This window comes from Salmo salar, chromosome ssa06 (assembly GCF_905237065.1).
Source record: "Salmo salar chromosome ssa06, Ssal_v3.1, whole genome shotgun sequence".
Taxonomy (NCBI): domain Eukaryota; kingdom Metazoa; phylum Chordata; class Actinopteri; order Salmoniformes; family Salmonidae; genus Salmo; species Salmo salar.
In genome coordinates this window covers 25227558-25248677 of record NC_059447.1, presented here as the reverse complement: position 1 = coordinate 25248677, position 21120 = coordinate 25227558, and the positions used below count along the sequence as shown (strand labels likewise).

Genomic DNA, 21120 nt, shown 5'->3' with positions numbered 1-21120 from the left:
ACTTATTGAATAAAATAGTTACGCGACGACATGGGTAAGCTCTGCCATTGTCTTTCAGATTTTTTTCAGCCAAAGCTCTACAGTTACGGTATGCAACGTGTGACCGATCAATTCAATGCCTGTGATCAATTCAGGAGGACAGTGGAAGGAGATCTTTGGTGGAGGGGGAGAAACCATTAAAACAGGGGAGGACAGTGGAAGGAGATCTTTGGTGGAGGGGGAGAAACCATTAAAACAGGGGAGGACAATGGAAGCAGACATTTGGTGGAGGAGGAGAAACCATTCAAACAGGGGAAGCAGACCTTGGTGGAGGAGGAGGAGAAACCATTCAAACAGGGGAAGCAGACCTTGGTGGAGAAGAAACCATTCAAACAGGGGTAGCAGACCTTGGTCGTGGAGGAGGAGGAGAAACCAGTTAAACAGGGGAAGCAGACTGAGTGCCAAAGTAACAGGAATGCAGGGGTATAACACTGAACAACGATAACTGAAGTTGAACACCATCTTCCCCTCTCCCCCTCCTCCAGATGGTGTAGAGCCGAGGCCAGAGCCCCAGAGAGAGGACCCCCAGCAGAGGCTGCGCTGGCAGGCCCACCTGGAGTTCACCCACAACCACACCGTAGGAGACCTGACCTGGGACCTCATCTCCCCCGTCCTGCCCCGCTCTGAACGCCTCCGCTCCCTGGTGCTGGGTGGCATACCACACAGCATGAGACCACAGGTAAGAAGGCCTAGAATGGGGAAAACACAGCAGTAGCGGTTTTAACAAAGGGAAAAGGCAGAATGAGACCACAGACCAGTAATGGGAGGTAAAGTGGTCAAAGGGCCAACTCCTACTACGGTATATAACCTGATTCAGAGATGTCTGTTGTCTCACTGCCCCCTCTCTCTGGTCGTGCTAGTTGTGGATGCGTCTGTCTGGAGCTCTGCAGAAGAAGAGGACTACAGAGATCTCCTACAAAGAGATCGTTAAGAACAGCACCAACGACGAGACCACTGCTGCCAAACAGGTACTGGATGCTGAGGTACTGTATATCCAGATTACTCCAGGTGGAGGGGTGGAATGGTACTGATGATGTAAGATGTTTGTCTCTCCCTTGATGAAAATCTGTGATGGAGAATCAAACATTGTTAACCTGTTTTAAAGGGGGGATTTATTAATGGTTGATTACAGATTTATTAGCATCTATAAATGAATAAACTCTTACAACACATTGGTTGAAAAACAATTTCCCCCTTTCTTTGTCTCCCCTCTCTCTCCACCCCCTCTCTTCCCTCTCCGTCCATCCCTTCCCCTCTCTCTCTCCACCCCCTCTCTTCCCTCTCCGTCCATCCCCTCTCTCAGATAGAGAAGGACCTGCTGAGGACCATGCCCTCCAACGCGTGTTTCTGCAGCCTGCAGAGTGTGGGTGTTCCCAGGCTGAGGCGGGTACTGCGGGGCCTGGCATGGCTCTACCCAGACATCGGCTACTGCCAGGGCACAGGCATGGTGAGGAGGACATTCACTGTACTCTATTGTGTTGTTACGGTCTATACACTTTCCTCTGGCTGGCAAAGACCTGGCATATGATCCAGGTCCCTTTCAGAAAAGGTTAAGAACTTCTCACTCCCTCTCACCACCTCCCCTTTCTGCACGTTTTAAATAGTATTTTAAATATAACTTTGATCTTGTGTTCTTGATTAACTATTTAATCTAGGGAGTTTGTAATGCCTCTACTGTAATTTGTATATGTTTGTATCTGCCCAGACTCTGTATTTTTGCTGCAACCGAATTGCCCAACGGGGACAATAAAGATCTACTCTGTTCCTTTTCTCCACCCTCTCCCCATCCCCAGGTGGTGTCATGTCTGCTGCTGTTCCTGGAGGAGGAGGACGTGCTGTGGATGATGTGTGCCCTGATCGAGGACCTGCTGCCACCCTCCTACTTCTCCTCCACCCTGCTGGGGGTCCAGACAGACCAGAGGGTCCTCAGACAGCTCATAGTCCAGTACCTACCAAGCCTGGACAGGCTTCTGCAGGAGCACGACATCGGTGAGAGAGATGGGGGGTTCTTTACACTTTAACACTCTCACTTGTCTTTTCCTACTTTGCTGGTAACTACTTTATTGAGGAAAAAGGAACTGTGACTCTGAAACGTACACTGCGTGCACAATTATTAGGCAAGTGAGTATTCTGATCTTATCATTGTTTCTAATCACATTTTTGAACTCCAAACCATATTAACTTGAATGCTTATTGGATTTAATCATTTTCAGGTGATATGTATTTGTGTAATGAGGGAGGGTGTGGCGGAAGTGAGTAACACCTTATATCAAGGTGTGCATAATTATTAGGCAGCCTCATTACCTCAGGTAAAATGGGCCAAAAAACTAATTTAACTGACACTGAAAAGCCAAATATTTAAAATGCCTTTCAGACAGATGCGACACTCTTTAAATAGCTAAACTATTGAGGTGTGACCACCGGACATTCAAACGTTTTGTTGCGAATAGTCAACTAGGGCGCAAAAAACGCATGGGGAAGAAAAGGCGCAAATTAACTGCAAAAGACTTGAGAAGAATTAAACGTCAAACTACCAGGAACACATTATCCTCCAGTGCCACCGTATTCCAGAACTGCAACCTACCTGGAGTGTTCAGAAGTACAAGGTGTCAAGTGCTCAGAGACATGGCCAAGGTCAAGAAGACTGAAACAAGACCACCACTGAATAAGATTCACAAGTTGAAGCGTCAAGATTGGGCAAAGAAATACCTGAAGACATATTTTTCAAAGGTTTTATGGACAGATGACATGAAAGTGACTCTTGATGGACCAAATGGATGGGCCCGTAGCTGGATCAGTAATGGACAAAGGGCACCACTTTAAGTCAGGTGCCAGCAAGGTGAATGAGGGGTACTGGTATGGGCTGCTATCATTGAGGATGAGGTAGTTGGACCTTTTCGGGTTGAAGATGGACTGAAACTCAACTCCCAAACCTACTGCCAGTTTCTGGAAGATTCTTTCATCAAACAGTGGTACAGGAAGAAGTCCTCAGCATTCTAGAAGGCCATAATCTTTATGCAGGACAATACTCCATCACATGCATCCAAGTACTCCACTGCTTGGCTAGCCAGCAAGGGCCTCAAAGATGCCTGAATAATGACCTGGCCCCCTTCCTCACCTGACTTAAATCCTATTGAGAACTTGTGGGCCCTTCTCAAACGTGAGATTTACAGTGATGGAAGACAATACACCTTGTTGAACAGCATTTGGGAGGCTGTGGTTGCTGCTTCAGCGAAAATTGATCGTGAACAGATCAAGAAACTGACAGACTCCATGGATGGAAGGCTCATGGCAGTTATTGAAAATAAGGGTGGCTATATTGGTCACTGAATATTTTTGAAAGGCCAAAAATGTTATATAATTGTCATTTTGTGTTATCTGTTACTTACTCTAAAAATTGAGAATAAACAAGTGAGTTGAGAGAATTTATTTTTGTAATTTAGTTGCCTAATAATTGTGCACACTTATATATTTCCCTGAGAAAGACAAAACTCACTTTTCCTTTGTTAAACATTCAGGTTTGAGGTTCAATAACATTTTGGATTGACTGACAGCATTGTGTTTGTTCAACAGTAAAATGAATCCCGAGGAATAGAATTTGCCTAATAATTGTGCACGCAGTGTAGTTGTCTCACCCAGCTAATTTAAGATTGAATGCACTAGTGTAAGTCAGTCTGGATAAACGTGTCTGCTAAATGACTAACTGTTCATGTAAACATGTGCATAGGGATCTAGGGGAGCTACAGGGAAACTGCAAAAACAAGGCTTTTAAAGTCTGGTGTTTAGAGGCCACAAACATTGCTAAGAATGCCAGGTGTAGTGTAGGAGACCAACCTGCCTGTGTGTCCTAACCTTTCCCTTCGTCTCCTCCCCTCCCCCAGAGTTGTCTCTGATCACGCTGCACTGGTTCCTGACATCGTTTGCCAGTGTGGTGGACATCCGCATCCTGCTGAGGATCTGGGACCTGCTGTTCTACCAGGGCTCTGTGGTCCTCTTCCAGGTCACACTGGGCATGCTCAAGATCAAGGTGGGATAGTTGTTTCTCTTTGACTCTGATTGATTGGCTGGCTGGTTGCTGGTTTGATTTTAAACCAACCCCTACTCCCTAGACCTGTGTAGATCAGAAAGGATTGGATTGGTATTGCAAGTCATATGGTAATAACTTTTTCTTACAGCTATCCAACCCTTTCAGATCTAGAGGCCAACAAGTGTCTTGGGGATTTGGGATTGGTCATTCCCCTGTTTAACCCTCTCCTCTCCCCCCTACAGGAGGTTGACCTTCTCCTCTCTCCCCTACAGGAGGAGGAGCTGGTGTCCTCTGAGAACTCTGCGTCCATCTTCAACACGCTGTCCGATCTGCCCAGCCAGCTGGGTGATGGGGCTGCAGTACTGGGGGAGGCCATGAGGCTGGCGGGGGCGCTGTCCCAGGACACGCTGGAGGCCCAGAGGAACAAACACTTGGCCTACATCCTCAATGAGCAGGCCCAGCTCAACACCAACAACTCCCACACACTCAACAACAACCTCAATAAAGTGAGTGGTCTGATAGTGTGTGTGTGTGTGTGTGTGATGGCATGTCTAACCAGAGTGTGTCTATAGGTTGTGAGGAGACAGTCGGTACGTAGGAAGTCCACTCTGAGCTCTCTGTTGTGGGGTGAGGACGAGGCGGAGGCTCTCAAGTCTAAGAACATCAAGCAGACAGAGCTGGTAGCAGCGCTCCGAGAGGCCATCACCCGCACCGCTGAACACTTCCACTGTCTGGACCCCCGACACACCAGCACTGTGAGTCTCACTACTGAATCAGATTACTGAATCATATAGCTGTTTGGACCCCCAACACACCAGCACCCTGAGTCTCACTACTGAATCGACTCAGTTTCACTGACCCCGCGTTTAAGAGAGAAGCTGCCTTGTAGTAAGAAGTAGCTGAGCTCTCCCTAAACACCATGCACAACATCACCTTAGCCTATCTGGCATGGTGACAATGCTAGGTAGGGAGTCCGTCCCTCCTTCAACTGGGTATCTTGTGGTCGCCTTGCTGCTAATTTGCAGAAATCTGGGACTTTCTGGTCTCTGAGCTCATAGTCGCTGGCCGTTAAGTCACTGAATGTATGCATCTCTTGTCCTCCCCATGCTGGGTGCCGAAGACATGGATGTCAGTTTAAGGCAGCCCTCTGCCCCTCTCTGATTCAGAGACACATTTCAGTTGAATGCATTGTTGTACAATTGACTAGGTTATCCCCCTTTCCCTTGACTGATCTCCAGTAGTTTGATGGCTTTAGGCAGTGCCTAGTATAATCATGGCATGAGTCATATAATTCAATTCTTCCCCTGACACAGCAGCACCGTGAGTCATGTTACCCAACAATGAGTCACTCGGTCATGAACTTCTATGGGTGGGACACAGCCAGTGAAATATCAGGGTGGAAAATTCAAAAACAACTGTCATAATTCAAATTTCTCAAACATACAACTATTTTACACAATTTTAAAGATACACTTCTCGTTAATCTAACCACATTGTCCGATTTCAAAAAGGCTTTACAGCGAAAGCAAAACATTAGATTATGTTAGAGTACATAGACAAAAATAATCACACAGCCATTTTCCAAGCAAGGACGTGTCAATAAAACCCAAAACACAGCGAAATGAAGCACTAACCTTTGACGATCTTCATCAGATGACACTCCTAGGACATTGTTACACAATACATATATGTTTTGTTAGATAAAGTTCATATTTATATCCAAAAACAGCATTTTACATTGGCGCGTGATATTCAGAAAATGTATTCCCACCAAAATGTCCGGTGAATGTGCACATCAATTTACAAAAATACTCATCATAAACGTTGACAAAATACATTACAATTATTTAAAGAATTATAGATAGACTACTCCTTTATGCAACCGCTGTGTCAGATTTTAAAATAGCTTTACGGAGAAAGCACATTTTTCAATATTCTGAGTACATAGCTCAGCCATCACGGCGAGCTATTCAGACACCCGCCAAATTCGGGACAACCTAAACTCAGAATTAGTATTAGAAATATTGTATTACCTTTGCTGATCTTCGTCAGAATGCACTCCCAGGACTGCTACTTCCACAAGAAATGTTGTTTTTGTTCCAAATAATCCATATTTATGTCCAAATACCTCCGTTTTGTTCGTGCGTACAGATCACTTATCCAAAGGCATAACGCGCGAGTGCGGAACGAGAGATGAAAAGTCTAAATGTTCCATTACCGTACTTAGAAGCATGTCAAACGCTGTTTAAAATCAATCTTTATGGTATTTTTAACGTAAAATTGCGATACTATTCCAACCGGACAATAGCATATTCATTCAAGAAGAAAAAGGAGGGGTGCGCTCGCGGGACCGAGCATATCCAATCCCTTTGTTGCCAGGCAGACCATTCAGTAACTGAGCTCCTATACTCTGCCCAGTGACAGGAAAATGCTCAAACCACTTTCTGAAGGCTTTAGACAGCCAATGGAAGCCTTAGGAAGTGCAACGTCACCCACAGACACTGTAGCTTCGATAGAGAATCAAAAGAAGAACTACAATTCTCAGACTTTTCACTTCCTGCTTGGATTTTTTTCTCAGGTTTTTGCCTGCCATATGAGTTCTGTTATACTCACAGACACCATTCAAAAAGTTTTAGAAACTTCGGAGTGTTTTCTATCCAAAACTACTAATAATATGCATATTCTAGTTTCTAGGCCAGAGTAGTAACCTGTTTAAATTGGGTACGTTTTTCATCCGGCCGTGAAAATACTGCCCCCTAGCCCAGACAGGTTAAATCAAATCACCGAATCAATGGTGCTTCACACTGCGACACAGTTAGGAAATAGTGGAGTCATTCTGATTGACATGTTTGATGCACAAGTCACTAGCACATTCTGAGCTAATTTGATTAGACTAATCTATGTCCCTCCCCCTCTCGCCTTCTCTTCATCTTTCTCTTTCCCTCCATCTGTCCCTCCTCACAGGACCTGACTCCAGACTACTCCATGGAGAGCCACCAGAGAGACCACGAGAACTTCCTGGTTGTGTCTCGTAACCGACGGAGACGGGCCAAAGCCCTGCTGGACTTTGAGCGCCATGACGACGACGAACTGGGCTTCAGGAAGAACGACATCATCACAGTGAGTGGACAGAACACATACATGTAATGGAGTTAAGTGCTGTAGTTTCACTCCACAGCTTTCTTTAAATGTTGCCGTGTATTTGTATAGCTCAATCCGTTGGTACGTTGTCAAGGAAGTTGGTCACATGTGTTTGCGAGCAGAGTATCACTAGTTAGAGCCCGGTATGGGACAGGGACAGTGGGAAAGCTATACTGTTAGCAACACAGTGACTTTGTTTTTGCAAACACAGCATGAAAACTATGTGAACGTGCGTGTAAAAAAAAAAAAAAAACTTTTACGTAAGTGACTAACTCTCACTCCTCCATCTCATCCCTCTGTTTTTCTCTTTCTCTCAGATTTTTTCCCAGAAAGATGAGCACTGTTGGGTGGGAGAGCTCAACGGGCTGAGAGGTGAGTGGAAACACCCCATCTCTATCCCAATCTCTCCTCCACACATCCTGTAGAATGTCCATCTCTATCCCAATCTCTCCTCCACACGTCCTGTAGAATGTTGTAGTCCATGTTTTCCTATCTCATGATCTGTTCTCTTACTCAAGGTTGGTTTCCAGCCAAGTTCGTAGAAATCCTCGATGAGCGGAGCAAAGAGGTTTGTCAGTGAATTATTGTATAGTCAGTCTAGTAAAAACAGATTTAAATTTGTCAGTGCTCTTTTAGTGGATATATCCAGTCTATGGGTTTGTCAGTATTGTGTTGTCAGTATTCTATGTATGGTGTTGTCATTATCACCTGGTCTGCTGTCCCCACTACTGTCATTATCACCTGGTCTGCTGTCCCCACTACTGTCAGTATTAACTGGTCTGCTGTCCCCAGTACTCTCTGGCGGGTGATGACTCAGTGACTGAGGCGGTGACAGACCTGGTCAGAGGGACGTTGTGTCCTGCCCTGAAGGCCATCTTCCAACACGGTTTGAAGAAACCCTCCATACTAGGAGGACCCTGCCACCCCTGGCTCTTCATAGAGGAGGTAGGAAACAGAGGGCTGGGTTCAGTTTGTCTGTCTGTCGGTGCTATACCTGACTGTTCTTTGGTCTGTTTTCTCCTCAGGCAGCCAGTAGAGAGGTGGAGAGGGACTTTAACTCAGTCTACTCCAGACTGGTGCTGTGTAAGACGTACAGGTAACTTAGACACACACAGACCTCTGTACCATATGAACAACTATGATTCCTACACGTTGTCTTTATTTGTGTGGTGCAGTCCATCAGTTCTCTCTCTCTCCCCCCAGATTAGACGAGGATGGCAAGGTTCTCACACCAGAGGAGCTGCTCTACAGAGTGAGTCCTCTTGTAAATGTTATCCTATAACAAGCCTGTTTACTTCCTCACACCCTGCCACTAAACACTTCCTGCCACTAAACACTTCCTCATTCCATCTCCAAGATCTGAAAGAACTGTGTAATATGGAACCTAGTTCTCTATTGAATTTACAGTATCTGGGCCTCCTGAGTGGTGCAGCGGACTAAGGCACTGCATCTCAATACTAGAGGCGTCACTACAGACCCGGGTTCAATCCCGGGCTAGACTGACTATACAATAATTCACTGACAAACTTCTGGGAGACCCATGAGGCTGCGCACAATTGACCCAGCGTCGTCCAGGTTAGGGGAGGGTTTGGCTGGCCGGGATGTCTCGGGCCAGGCGTATGCACGCTGACTTCAGTCACCAGGTGTACGGTGTTTCGTCCGACACATTGGTGCTGCTGGCTTCCAGGTTAAGAGAGCAGTGTGTCAACACGCAGTGTGGCTTGGCAGGGTCATGTTTCAGAGTACGCATGGCTCTGGACCTTCAACTCTCCCGAGTACGGGAGTTGCAGCGATGGGACAAGACTGTAACTACCAATTGGGGAGATGAAGGGGGTAAAAAGTACAATTAAAAAAATTATAATACTTAGTATCTGCATTTCATGTGCTTTCAAAGGGGGAATGAGGAAGTGCCTAGTTGTAGGGACCAATGGGCTGTAAAGGTCGACTGTTAGAAACTTAGGCCTTAAGCTACAGATAGTTTTGCAGTGAATGTTTTGTTCATAAGCATTTGTTTCAGTGATGCTTCAGCGCCCTCCGTCTGTCTCTTTCAGGCGGTGCAGTCTGTAAATATGAGCCACGACTCTGCACAAGCTCAGATGGACGTCAAGTTCCGCTCGCTCCTCTGCGTGGGCCTCAAGTGAGTCACACAGATTCTCTCACTCAGAGATCCTGGCTGTCCCTCTTATCAGTGAACACTCCCTAACCACATCTCTCTCACCCCACAGTGAGCAGGTGTTACACTTGTGGTTGGAGGTGTTGTGTTCCAGTATGCCTGCAGTAGAGAAGTGGTACCAGCCCTGGTCCTTCCTACGCAGCCCAGGATGGGTCCAGATCAAGTGTGAGCTCAGGTAAGAAATGGAGACAGATGTCCACGAGAGAGACAGAGTGGGAGAGATTACAAGAGAATGAAAAGAGATTGGAGCGAATGATTGAGAAATAAAACAAACGAGAGATTTGAGTGAAACTGTGAGATCACAAGTGAGAATGAATGAGAGCGATTCACACAAGACAGTGCCAGCAGAATATTACAAGATTAAATCGCACGATTCAAACGTATTAACAGCTAGATTATTTTTGAAAGACTTAGAGGCCAGGATGAAGTGAAATGGATATATAATAGTGTATGTGTGAAGGATGGTGGTGTGGTTTTAAAAAGGTGATGTTTCCTTAGGGTTCTCTCAAAGTTTGCCTTCAGTCTCTCTCAGGACTGCGAGCTGCCTGCCAAGAAAGAGGTATGTACGTGTGTGAAACATATACCCACCCTGTGACTTCATACCTGTGTGTGGTCTTGCAGAATTCAGCCATTCTCAAAGAAGGGGTTGCAGATATGTTGGTTGACCATTACCTCTTTAGTTGGGATCTCTAGGTAAACTCTGATCTCAGGTCAATGTATTTGGTTTAGTTACTCAACTATGGGTTTAGGGACTAGAATCGAAAACTCTTATCTAAACAACAAGCTGTTCCTGGTTCAGTTGTTGGAGAACATAGCTGGTGGTGGCTAGTGATAGAATAGTGAACATTGGTGAAAACCATCCCAATGCGCACACCTCACCCATGACCCTTTGACCTCCATTGTGGACATTTTAAACTGCACCCAGCAACTGCTGTTCCTTATACACTCCCTTTAAACAGCCTCTTTCTTTTTCCCCCTCCCTCCAGGAGAAAGATCAGAGGCCACTGAAGGAAGGAGTCCAAGACATGTTGGTGAAGCATCATCTCTTCAGCTGGGACATCGATGGCTAAACACACACACCCAAAGCCTGCAAAAAACTCCCCTGCCCAACACATGCTGTGTGTCTACCAGAGTGATCTTTCTGTGTCTTTCATATTGACTGCTATGTCAGAACCCACTACTAGTGTTTCCATCACTACCTCTCACTAGGAAGTATTGTATTGTTCAGACATTTGATCATCATTCTACAAACACATTGATATGCATCGTGGTTTCCCTTCCTAGTCTCAACTAAACTGCATCCGGAGCCTTTGCTACTGAGGATAATAGTCTATAGGGGGCACGTTCAGCACAACGCAATGTTTTGGAATGTTCAGATAGAAATTGGCATTGTAGAACAAACATGCCTCTGACATGTAGGATGAGGAATAACATCAGCTCTATTCATGGCATTTCTATCTGCAACGTTTGGCAACTTAACGTGGCCAGGGTATCATTTGAGACACACCCAAAGACTTTCCATGTCTATCAACTAATTACATTTACCCTCTGAGCTTGCTAACCAATCAGGTGTCTGTTAAGGAAGTAATTAGCATGTAACCAAGGTTGATAGTCCTGGCTGTCACCATGGCTCTTAGTTCTTGGGTTAAGCTACTATGTATGTTGTCCACACCAGTGTTTCTGATACTTCAGATCAGGTGAAGACGACTAGGAACATACAATCAGCACTTTCTGTATCATTCATTAGGTACAGAGTAGTCACCTCTACTGTCCCATACAAAGTATTTCCTCAGACTCAAGGACTGGGGTGTATCACTAGGAACCAAACGGAACAAAACGGGGAGGAATGTACCTGAATATGTCCCATAGAAACTGGTTTTCAAATGTTTTCCATTGTGAAATGTTTTGTTACAGTGTGCACTGATCTGATGTCCTAGTAGCACCTGTGTTCACAAGTGTGTCCTGCTACCAGTACTGTAGTAGGATGTGCTGATTGAGAAGTGTTTCGTACTCCGCAACCACCCTGTCGATCTGTGTTGGCACCCAACAATCCCATTCTACTCTGCATTCCGTCCACTATTGTCTCCAAATGTTTGGCGCCAACATGGCACCCAAACCAGGTTTGTGGGCTACTAAACAGTGTGAAACCACTGTAGCTGTAATAGTCACTTTGTGCTGACTGGGAAGAACTGTGTCCAAAAATGAAATGGGATCTATGTAAACTTTTCATTTCAGTTAATTTCTTTGTAAAACAGTCTTCATATTACAATGAGTGTGTCCACCTGCCATCAAATTAACTTTCATCTTGGTGTTTAATTACTGAAGAAAAGCCAAGACTTTCACCTTGTACAGTAATATACATAAACTCAGAATCTCCCTGTTGTGCTCTCTAATATTACATGAAAGGTGGTGGTATACTAACCCAATAACTTGTATTCCTTAGCAAAGCTAACTTACTGCACAGAGACAAATGACTTCATCAGAAGCGGAATAACTAACCTCACTGAAACTATACACAAACTTAACCCTAATTTCAACCCCTATGCCTATAGTTTGCACTGTTTAAATATACATTAATTTCATGTACACAAGTTGACCAATCAGAGATCAATAAAGCCTGTTTTATTGGTGAATGTCAGAAGCAAATGGAATTCCACAACTATGTAAACAGTGATGGTCCAAACAGCACCAACTATTATTACAATCAATGTCTCACTTAAACAGTTGCTAATCAAGTGTACATTATATTCTTAAATAAACCTTTTTCAGTGTAAATGGAATAATTTATTTTAGACAGGACAAGTGGCCTTCAACTCCTCTTGCCTCCTGAAAAATAGGAACTTGTATGAAATGACTCCTCTGCTCAGGCAAATTTCATTTACAGGTGTGATCCCAAAATCAGTGTAAAAGTGATAAATGCATTTAGTTGTGCATGTTTTTGTCAGAAAACAACAGCTGATTCACAGGGGGTATAGTTGTTAACTCTTCAGAGAAGAGGATACACATCACTGGCCTCCATGAAAGGTGGCTATCGAGGAGCGGAGGATATTTTTCAATTTCGCCTACAAACACTCAACCGCTTATCAGTTTCCGGGCCATGGACTTTTTCCCAAATGAGAAAGGACAAGTATGTGATGAGTCAGACAAACCCTGGGTTTCCTTATGGTTTCACTGATGGCCATAAATAGCCAATAAAACATCTTATCTACAATATTTCACTCAAAATGAAGGCCCACTAAAATGTACCATTCACTTTGACAGTTGTGACCTTCCTTTCATTAATCTTTACATTTTAGTATAAAATTAAATAGAAAACATGCTTCATTATGTCATATTGGGGGATTCTAGTGGTAAATAGGAAATGAGAGAAACTAGTATGCCTGCTAAACAGAGAAACAATGAGCTATAGTGCATGGAGCTGGGTTACTCTACTGTAAGGGAATAGCTGCTCATGTTGTGACTTCGGGCCCATGATTAAATATACACAGTATTACAGTGATTCTCACTATAGACCCAATGAAAGAAGGCATATCAGGTTCATATACTGTAAATATAAGGATGCTTTCTAAACTAATCGGAGTTAAGATGAGGAGGCAGAGGTAACCATCTACAAGCACAGAGCTGTGTCTCCCCTTCGGGAGCTGCTTTTCACCTAGTCCCTCTTAAGACTTTCTCTGGTATGAGTGATAAAGACACTTGATAAGGCGATAGATAGCAGGGTGGTATAGAGGGAGAGAGGTGGGGACAGGGCCATTTACGACCCCATTTTTTTCGACTGGGGTTAGTGGTGGAGTAGTTTTGGGAAGGGGGGGGGTAGTAGTCTGCTGAAACAGGTGGATGGAGGAAGTACTGTAGTTTGAGGGCTGAGAGGGGTGTAGTTTAGGAACCTCCTGTGCCTGCTGATGACAGGGCTGCTGTGGTGGAGCTGCTCTGGTTTGATTTGCCTTTATGTCTCTGTCCTCCTCGTCTCCTGCTCGCTCCTCCTGACTTTGTCTGTAGAGAACAGATCACAATCAGACAGATGGAGAACATAGAAACAACTGGGTTAACAATGAGGTTACCATTCAAAATCACACCCAGCTGAGACTGACGTTATCAAACTGAACTACAGGCCGTGTACACATCTCTAGAAGATTCATGATTGGTTCACAGCAGCTGAGGCATGCATTGTCTCAGGATATTTACAGAAGTTACTGGACAAGACTCATTTCCCACGTCTCAATTGTTACATAACTAATTTGACCTAATTATCTTTTGTTTACCTGCCTGGTTCCCATTGTTTATCTTGCTCTGTTTGTTTCTGTTTACCTTGCTCTCTTTGTTTCCCTCATTACTCTGAGGGTCAGCCTCCCCCTCTGTCTGAGGAAGCAAGCAAAGCACCAACACAGAGAGAGGAGAAAGAGGAGGAATGGAGGGCAAATCAAGGATGTAGTAACGTTGTAATGCACAAAGAGGATGAAGAGCAAATGAACGTGGAAATTGAAAAGAATGCAGAGAATGAAACAGGGTGAGAGGAAAAGAGACAGGGTGGCAGGTGGAGTAATCAGTAAATGAGAATAGCAATGAAAAGGAAGGAAACAGTAGGGTGTGAACATGATGAAGAGGAGAAGAATAGTAGGAAAGGAGAGGTGTTAGGCAGATCAGACAGACACAGCTACAGAAGAGAACATTCTAGAAGCAGTAAGGCAAGTGAAGAGGAAAGCTTACGCACCACACACACAAGTTAAACACTTACACCTATTCAACTGCCCTGAAACTATTACTTTCACGACTCGACCCGCCATCTAACCATCCCCTCCACTCCCTTCATCAATCGTTCCATCCATCCTTTCAGTCCGTTCACATCGTTCCTTCACTTCCTCCTCTCACCGGTTGTTGCGATTGGTGCGGACTGTCTGGTCGGGCTGTGCTAGCTTCGTCCTCATTGGCTGGCGTGGCTCCATCCTCTCTGCGGTACGGGGCCTTTTTCGTAGACTGCATTTTGATTTGCGGGGGTTTGAAGTTTGATGGCAGATTATTGGTCGACTGCAGCAGCTGTAAATACCCACCCACCAATAAGAGTAAGACATGAGGGAAGTACTCTGCATGCAGGTACTCTGGTGTCTTTATGACCTTTCGTAAACCATTCAGAACCATTCATAAGCCTTTAAGTCCTGACCTTGGTGATGATACCCACAGCCTTGGTGTGTCCCTCTGAACACCAGTCTACTCTCTGGTCTATGTGGAGGAACTCTGGGGTCTTCATGAGCATGATCCTTCATAAACCCTTTCCAACCATTCATAAACCCTTCATGAGCCTTTCTAACCCCTGACCTTGGTGATGGTGCCCACAGCCTTGGTGCGTCCCTCTCTGAACACCAGTCTCTGGTCTGTGTGGAGGTACTCGGGGGTCTTGATGAAGCGGAAGTGGACCGATGCCTTGTCCCCTGTTCGTAGACAGTCTCTGTTCATGGTCAGGATAGTGGCTGTCTGCCTGATGCTGCCACAGTGCACTGCGGAGGGGGAGAAAGAGGAATGATAAGAGAAGGAGAGACATATAGTCAGACATGAGACAGCTGTGTGTGTGTGTCTCACCCATGGCCTGGTAGCGGGGTGATATCGTAGTTGGGTGGTGCAGAACCAGAATCTCAGCCATAAACTCCCATGATGCCTGTGGGTTTAACCTGGGGGACACCATCACCATGCCTTTCCTTATGGACGAACGCTTGATCTAAGGAGAGAGGGAGGGGGAGGGGAGAGATGAGGTAGAGAGAGAACGTGGTGAGGGAGGGAGGGGGAGAGAGGGAGGGAGCAGAGAGGGAGAGAGCAGAGAGGGAGAGAGGGAGCGGGAAGGTAGGGGGAGAGAAACAGAGAGACTTGAGGTGTTGACTCCTATTCACTGCAAAAAACATTCAGTTCAACTAAACATTTATCTATCAATGCATCAGAAAAGTGTTGTAATACCAAACAACTCCAGCAGGGGACACTAAAGAGAAAACATACCTTTTTGAGGGCGAAGGAGGCAGTCTGTCCACCTCTCACCTCCTTGACTGGCATCCTCTTCCTGTGGATAGATTTGACTGCAATGGGGAGGAAACTGCCTAGTGGGTCTGGGCCTAACAGCATTGTGTCATTCAGACGTATCAATCCACGTAAAGTAGTCCCTGAAACGACTGTGCCTACACCCTGACGGAGAAGGTAAACATGGTTAGAGAGGTGTGTGTGTGGCATCAATATGCATGTGTAGTAGCTGCTTTGTGTATGTGACTAACCGGTACTGAGTAGGTGTCATCTATCTGGAACTCTGCAGGTTCGTCTTCTCTGAAGGAGGTTTTAGAAGACAGCAGGTTGAGGAACATCTTCAGCAGGTCCATGTTCTCTCCTGTCACATTGGAGATCTGGAAGATTGGACACATCCTACACAAACACACATACACTGAATTATGGTCCCCTATAACTGAAGCAAAATCCGGTTTATAAAGAGTGTGTGATTGTGACTACAAAGTGTGAACCTTAACGTTACCTCTCAGAACTGAAGTTGGAGGCTGTGACGATGACGTCATCTTTGTTTTGGACCAGAACAGGGATCTTTCTGCAGCCTGGGGACTTTAGTAACCTCTGGAGCAGCTTCAACGTCTCTGTTACAATAACACAACCAGTAAAGTCAGGTTTTGTGATGACTGTCAATATTGGGGGGGGGGGGTCCTCTCATCTCATCACTAAATCTAAGAGAAGCAGTATGGTAGGGTAGAGGGAATATGGTTTCACCTGTATAATTCTTTCATATCAGTGCAGATGTGGGGAAGGAGTCCAGGAAAGGAAGCAGATTTAGACTCGAGATGCACCCAGAAAGAGAAAGAAAGGAACTGACCTTGTAGGATGTTGGCAGGACACATGTCTATCTTGGTGACCACTACGAACACAGGCACATTGAGGGCCAGGGCCAGACCTAGATGCTCCTTAGTCATCCCTACGATACCTGCATTACTGCCCACCTACAGAGAGGACGGGAGAGATGGACAGGGAGAGGGCGTAAAGAGATTGAGGGGGGATAGAGAGAGCAAGGGGGGAGGGTAGAGAGAGCGAGGGGGGAGGGTAGAGAGAGCGAGGGGGTTGGAAGGAGGGAGAGAGCGAGGGAGGGTGGAAGGAGGGAGAGAGCGAGCAAAGGAAAATGGTGAAAGATTCATCAGTGGTGCTGTTGATGGATAGTAAAGTCAGAAAAGGCACCAAAGCCCACACACTACCCCCTCACTCACCATGAGCATGCAGAAGTCAGGCAGGTGTCCAGTCATTCCAAACACCGTGGTCTTGAGATACTTCTCATGTCCAGCTAGGTCTATGAAGGTGATGACCTTAGAGGACCTCTCACAGATCTTAGTCCAGTCTAGACTGCCACCATGGCTGTCTGGCTTATTCACCACCTAGGATACAGGGACAGAGATAGAGAGGGGTTACACACAACAACAACTTCATGTCTCCATCTATAAAACCAATTCATCAACAAAATTATCAATGAAGCAGCCCTTACATTGTCATCTCTTAAGTCTCATGTCAATGTTATCCCAGTGTAATCTCCATCACCCTTAAGTCACCACTAAGTCACCTATACGCCCCTCCTATGTCATCTCCCTCACCTGTCCCTTCTGGTCGAAGCCCAGGATGTCGTTCCCCACACTGCTGGTCCTGCCACTCTCCATTTCGTGTTTGTGTCTGAAGAGTTTCTGGCGGGCGAACCCCCTGCCGTTGTCCAGTTCCCCGTGGGTCAACACCCCCAGCAGGGTGCTCTTACCTGCATCCACGTTACCCACCACCGCTACCCTGAGAGAGGGGAAGAGGGAGAGAGAGAGGGAGAGAGAGAGGGAGAAAGAGAGAGAGAGAGAGAGGGGGAGAAAGAAAGAGAGGGGGGGAGAAAGGGGGGGAGAAAGGGAGAGAGAGGGAGAAAGGGGAGGAGAGATTTGACATTTGGGAGACAAGATCAGATCAAGAGAAGAGGGATGAAAACAGAGTACTGCTCGTGTGTTGCTTTGACAACACTGAATTTTCCCCCGTTATGTCAACATCCCCTAAAGCTTTTTTAAATTTAAATTGCATTTGAGAGACATGCTTGTCCTCGTTAGTGCATGGCCAAAGGTCAATACACGTCTAATTGTTGATCAAGTCAGCCTTTGACCAATGACCTTCCCCCAACTCACCTGACCTCCAGGAAGTCTTGATCACCCACGCGTCGGCGGATGAGGTAGTCGCGTACCTGCCCCCCAGCTTCGATACGCTCCCTCAGCAGGATCAACTCTGACTCTGTCTGCTCACACAGGGACTGAACTGTGGCTACAGACGCCTCCATGTCTCCCTCATCCAGACCATAGTCACCTCCATCTGATAGAGAGGGATGAGAGGTCAGGGGTTGAGGTTTATCGGTGTAAACTGTCACTCGCTACAGTGAGTGACTGATTCTGTGAGTTAGTGAATGTAGGAGCAAATCAGTGCATACTGAATAGCCTCATTAAGTGAGTGAGTGAGTGAGGCCGACTTACCTGAGCCCATCCCAACAACGTAGATGGTCTCCCCACAACCCTCGTCCATCCTCTCCCGGAGTTGTCGTAGTAACGAGTCATACTGCTCTCCATTTGGGCTGACCAGGGCCAACTGACGAGGGAGGGAAGGAGAGAGACAGAAAATGTATACAATCTAGATTCCTGCTTGGTTGATGTAGGCCTGGGTATCCTATAACATGGCCATGGTGGAAAGCCTACATATATTTCCATTGATATAGGCCTAATTGTACCTTATCAAAAGCTATAGGGCTATTCATCTTGTATTGTACTCCATCTGGGTAGAGGTGTGAATGCTACACTATTTTTGTGAAAAATAGATTATACATCTTGTCTAAAAACATTTGACTATCTGGGTACTCAGATTTGGCTGTAGATTTACCTTACAAGCTTGCTTTAAGTCCAAATCAATCTCTATACAATGTTCTCAGCTTAGGGAAGCCTGATAAAGACCATTTAGAGTTGTGAATGCTCCACTATTTATGTGAAATAGATTAATCCAAACAGTGAGTGAGTTCATTTTGCATCACTCGGGGCCCCGGTGGGCGGGGTTTGCACATTTAAGACCATTCCATTGGTCCTAAACTGAAATCTCTACCCACCCAGAGCACCCAGCCACGGAAAAAGAAATCGCCCAATCAAAAGCATGTGAACTTGCCTGACAGCTTTCTATTACCGAGTGTTGCATCAGAAGAAGACTTATTTGGGATTTTTCGAGACATACATTGATGGCAGATTTGTAAATCATCCCAGTGGTATCATAATAATGACTCCAAGTCATTATTACTCAATGTCATTATTACTCAAAGCTGCAGGCTAAAGTTAAATCTAGACTTGGTTTCCTCTATCATAATCGCTCCTCTTTCACCCCAGCTGCCAAACTAACCCTGATTCAGATGACCATCCTACCCATGCTAGATTACAGAGACATAATTTATAGATCGTCAGGTAAGGGTGCTCTTGAGCGGCTAGATGTGCTTTACCATTCGTCCATCAGATTTGCCACCAATGGTCCTTATAAAAGACACATCACTGCACTCTATACTACTCTGTAAACTGGTCATCTCTGTATACCCGTTGCAAGACCCACTGGTTGATGCTTATTTATTAAACCCTCTTAGGCCTCACTCCCCCCTACCTGAGATTCCTACTGCAGCCCTCATCCTCCACATATAACACTCGTTCTGCCAGTCACATTCTGTTAAAGGTCCTCTTTTCAGTTCGCTGCAGCTAGCGACTGGAACAAGCTGCAACAAACACTCAAACTGGACCGTTTTATCTCAATCTCTTCATTCAAAGACTCAATTATGGACACTCTTACTGACAGTTGTGGCTGCTTGTGTGATGTATTATTGTCTCTACCTTCTTGCCCTTTGTGCTGTTGTCTGTGCCCAATAATGTTTGGACCATATTTTGTGCTACTACCATGTTGTGTTGCTACCATGTTGTTGTTATGTTGTGTTGCTAGCATGCGGTGTTGTCATGTGTTGCTGCCTTGCTATGTTGTTGTCTTAGGCCTCTCTTTATGTAGTGTTGTCTGTGTTTTGTCCTATATTTAATGTATTTTTTATCCCAAACCCCGTCCCTGCACAGGGGCTTTTGGTAGGCCGTCATTGTAAATAAGAATTTGTTCTTAACTGACTTGCCTAGTTAAATAAAGGTTAAATAAAAAATGTAAAAAAACACACACACCTAGCCTGTTTGTGAGTCACACTGCTGCTGGAGTGTCCTCTCTCTAGCCAGCAGTTCCATCAGCCATAACACCTTCAAGACCCATTCAAACCACATCTGATCTGATAGTCTAGCTAAAACCTCTTAAGGATCAACCCCTTTTTTTCAATGTTCTTGTTACTTACAACCTTCATGCTAATTGCATTAGCCTACGTTAGCTCAACCGAAGCTTAAGGTGACAGAGTCAGTAGGACATTTAAAACCACAAAAATTTGCCACAAAATATAGTTATGAACTTTTAGATATGCAATTCTGCATAACGTTTTAAGCAAGCTGGGCATTCAGCTAGATTGATTAGTATATAGCACAATCGTTCATCTAACTAGCTAACTTAGCTTGCAATACAGCAGCCAGAATGACAGCAAGTTTAGGCATAATAAATGCCAATTTTAAGATGATAAACACAGCCCCGACTAGCGCGGCCTAGCTAACTACCTTGCTAGTGAAGTCAATACCGAGATCCCCGGTCTCGCCGTTGAAGAGGTCACCGTCCTCGAAGCACTCTTCCCCGGCGTCATGATCTCCACAACCTCCTCCATCCGGAGCGAAAATGCTCGCGGGCATCAGAGCGTCTGCGAGGACTGGTATCGAATTTGGGCTTATACTCGGCTCGTGTGCAGCCAACGATGCCATTATGTCAGCTTTGCAGTAACGATTGCTATATTGTCTTCTTGCTGTCTCTTGTGTTGATGATTATGACAGCCAGCTAGCTTCAGTACCGTTGGCAAACAATTCAGACCACTAAACAGCAGATATGTGCAGTTATTACACAGAACTGAGAAACAAAGCAATTGTATGATACAGGCAGAATACAAAATTTCTCTCGTACGTTTTGGCTATCTGCTTTCTGTGAGCTAGCAATAAAACATATGAGAAAATTGCGGTGCCGTAAATTAAAAAACATGAGGGAGTTCATTGTTTTTTTTTTTTTCTTCTGACACGCCTTTTTATCAAAAATCTAACCAATTGCGCGCCGAACACCCAAATAATATTCCAGAATAAACCAATCAGAGCAAGTGAGTCCGTCACATATAATTATTAAAAACGTCCAGCATGGTTAAAATATAGGCGTGGTTGATATCAGCAATGCGCTCATTATATCAGGATTGGTTCCTGCTCATTCATTGAATAAAGATAAAGTCCCTTAAACGGAATGATGCAAAGAGCTGCAAAACATGCCTGACATGCCTAACGTTATTCCCAAACAAGCCATAGGTCAATTGTAACCAAGTAATAACCAGACATTGAGGGGAAATCTGCAAACAGGAAACACTTCCTCGTGAGATGCCAATGTGATACTATGATGATAAAGGGGAAACAGCAAGAGCTGTCAACAGCAACTGAGGATTCTGATGGAACTTTGGTATAAACAGTCCACGAAGCTATGATGTAGCCTGCCAGCGAGTCAGCCAGTGTGCAGTCATGGGGCAGGCACACTACCAACTGTGACGCTAAGACGTAGACCTCTTGGCAGCGGCCGT

The 21120-nt window shown here is 45.2% G+C and overlaps 2 protein-coding genes across 8 annotated transcripts in view; one reads left to right on the top strand and one right to left on the bottom strand.

Moving 5' to 3' along the window:
- Positions 1 to 12155, top strand: part of LOC106606808 (small G protein signaling modulator 3) — a 45080-nt gene extending 32925 nt beyond the window's left edge. For 2 of the 5 annotated variants that reach the window (XM_014203179.2, XM_014203174.2), the window contains exons 5-21: positions 525 to 718; positions 900 to 1022; positions 1343 to 1486; positions 1833 to 2028; positions 3921 to 4066; positions 4309 to 4572; positions 4639 to 4821; positions 7031 to 7186; positions 7525 to 7579; positions 7726 to 7775; positions 8000 to 8152; positions 8233 to 8303; positions 8411 to 8459; positions 9259 to 9344; positions 9433 to 9555; positions 9879 to 9939; positions 10367 to 12155. In XM_014203179.2, the coding sequence (XP_014058654.1) occupies positions 525 to 718; positions 900 to 1022; positions 1343 to 1486; positions 1833 to 2028; positions 3921 to 4066; positions 4309 to 4572; positions 4639 to 4821; positions 7031 to 7186; positions 7525 to 7579; positions 7726 to 7775; positions 8000 to 8152; positions 8233 to 8303; positions 8411 to 8459; positions 9259 to 9344; positions 9433 to 9555; positions 9879 to 9939; positions 10367 to 10450 (2138 nt within the window). In that variant the 3' untranslated portion in view covers positions 10451 to 12155. The remainder of the gene's footprint in view (positions 1 to 524; positions 719 to 899; positions 1023 to 1342; positions 1487 to 1832; positions 2029 to 3920; positions 4067 to 4308; positions 4573 to 4638; positions 4822 to 7030; positions 7187 to 7524; positions 7580 to 7725; positions 7776 to 7999; positions 8153 to 8232; positions 8304 to 8410; positions 8460 to 9258; positions 9345 to 9432; positions 9556 to 9878; positions 9940 to 10366) is intronic. The other 3 variants (XM_014203177.2, XM_014203175.2, XM_014203176.2) reach the window with 3 other exon arrangements.
- Positions 11981 to 20561, bottom strand: gtpbp1 (GTP binding protein 1). Of its 3 annotated transcripts, XM_014203180.2 has the most exons (14): positions 20075 to 20561; positions 17891 to 18002; positions 17552 to 17732; positions 16994 to 17177; positions 16616 to 16780; positions 16231 to 16354; positions 15883 to 15997; positions 15632 to 15776; positions 15363 to 15545; positions 14955 to 15090; positions 14694 to 14872; positions 14250 to 14414; positions 13689 to 13739; positions 11981 to 13373 (listed from the first exon to the last, which is right to left on the bottom strand). In XM_014203180.2, the coding sequence occupies exons 1-14, from the start codon at positions 20270 to 20272 to the stop codon at positions 13260 to 13262; spliced, it is 2052 nt and encodes a 683-aa protein (XP_014058655.2). In that variant the 5' UTR covers positions 20273 to 20561; the 3' UTR covers positions 11981 to 13259. The 3 variants fall into 3 exon arrangements, with proteins under 3 accessions (XP_014058655.2, XP_014058656.1, XP_014058657.1); XM_014203181.2 differs by lacking the exon at positions 13689 to 13739 and having other exon boundaries at positions 20075 to 20559; XM_014203182.2 differs by lacking the exons at positions 13689 to 13739; positions 14250 to 14414.
- Between the last annotated feature and the right edge of the window lie 559 nt (positions 20562 to 21120).

Excerpts from the sequence above, each read along its gene's own strand:
- gtpbp1 (XM_014203180.2), bottom strand. The coding sequence starts at position 20,272 with ATGGCATCGTTGGCTGCACACGAGCCGAGTATAAGCCCAAATTCGATA. Across the intron at positions 15,777-15,882 it reads TCCAACTTCAGTTCTGAGAG|GATGTGTCCAATCTTCCAGA; the intron begins GTAACGTTAAGG and ends GTGTTTGTGTAG. Across the intron at positions 13,740-14,249 it reads CGCACCAATCGCAACAACCG|ACAGAGGGGGAGGCTGACCC; the intron begins GTGAGAGGAGGA and ends TTGCTTCCTCAG.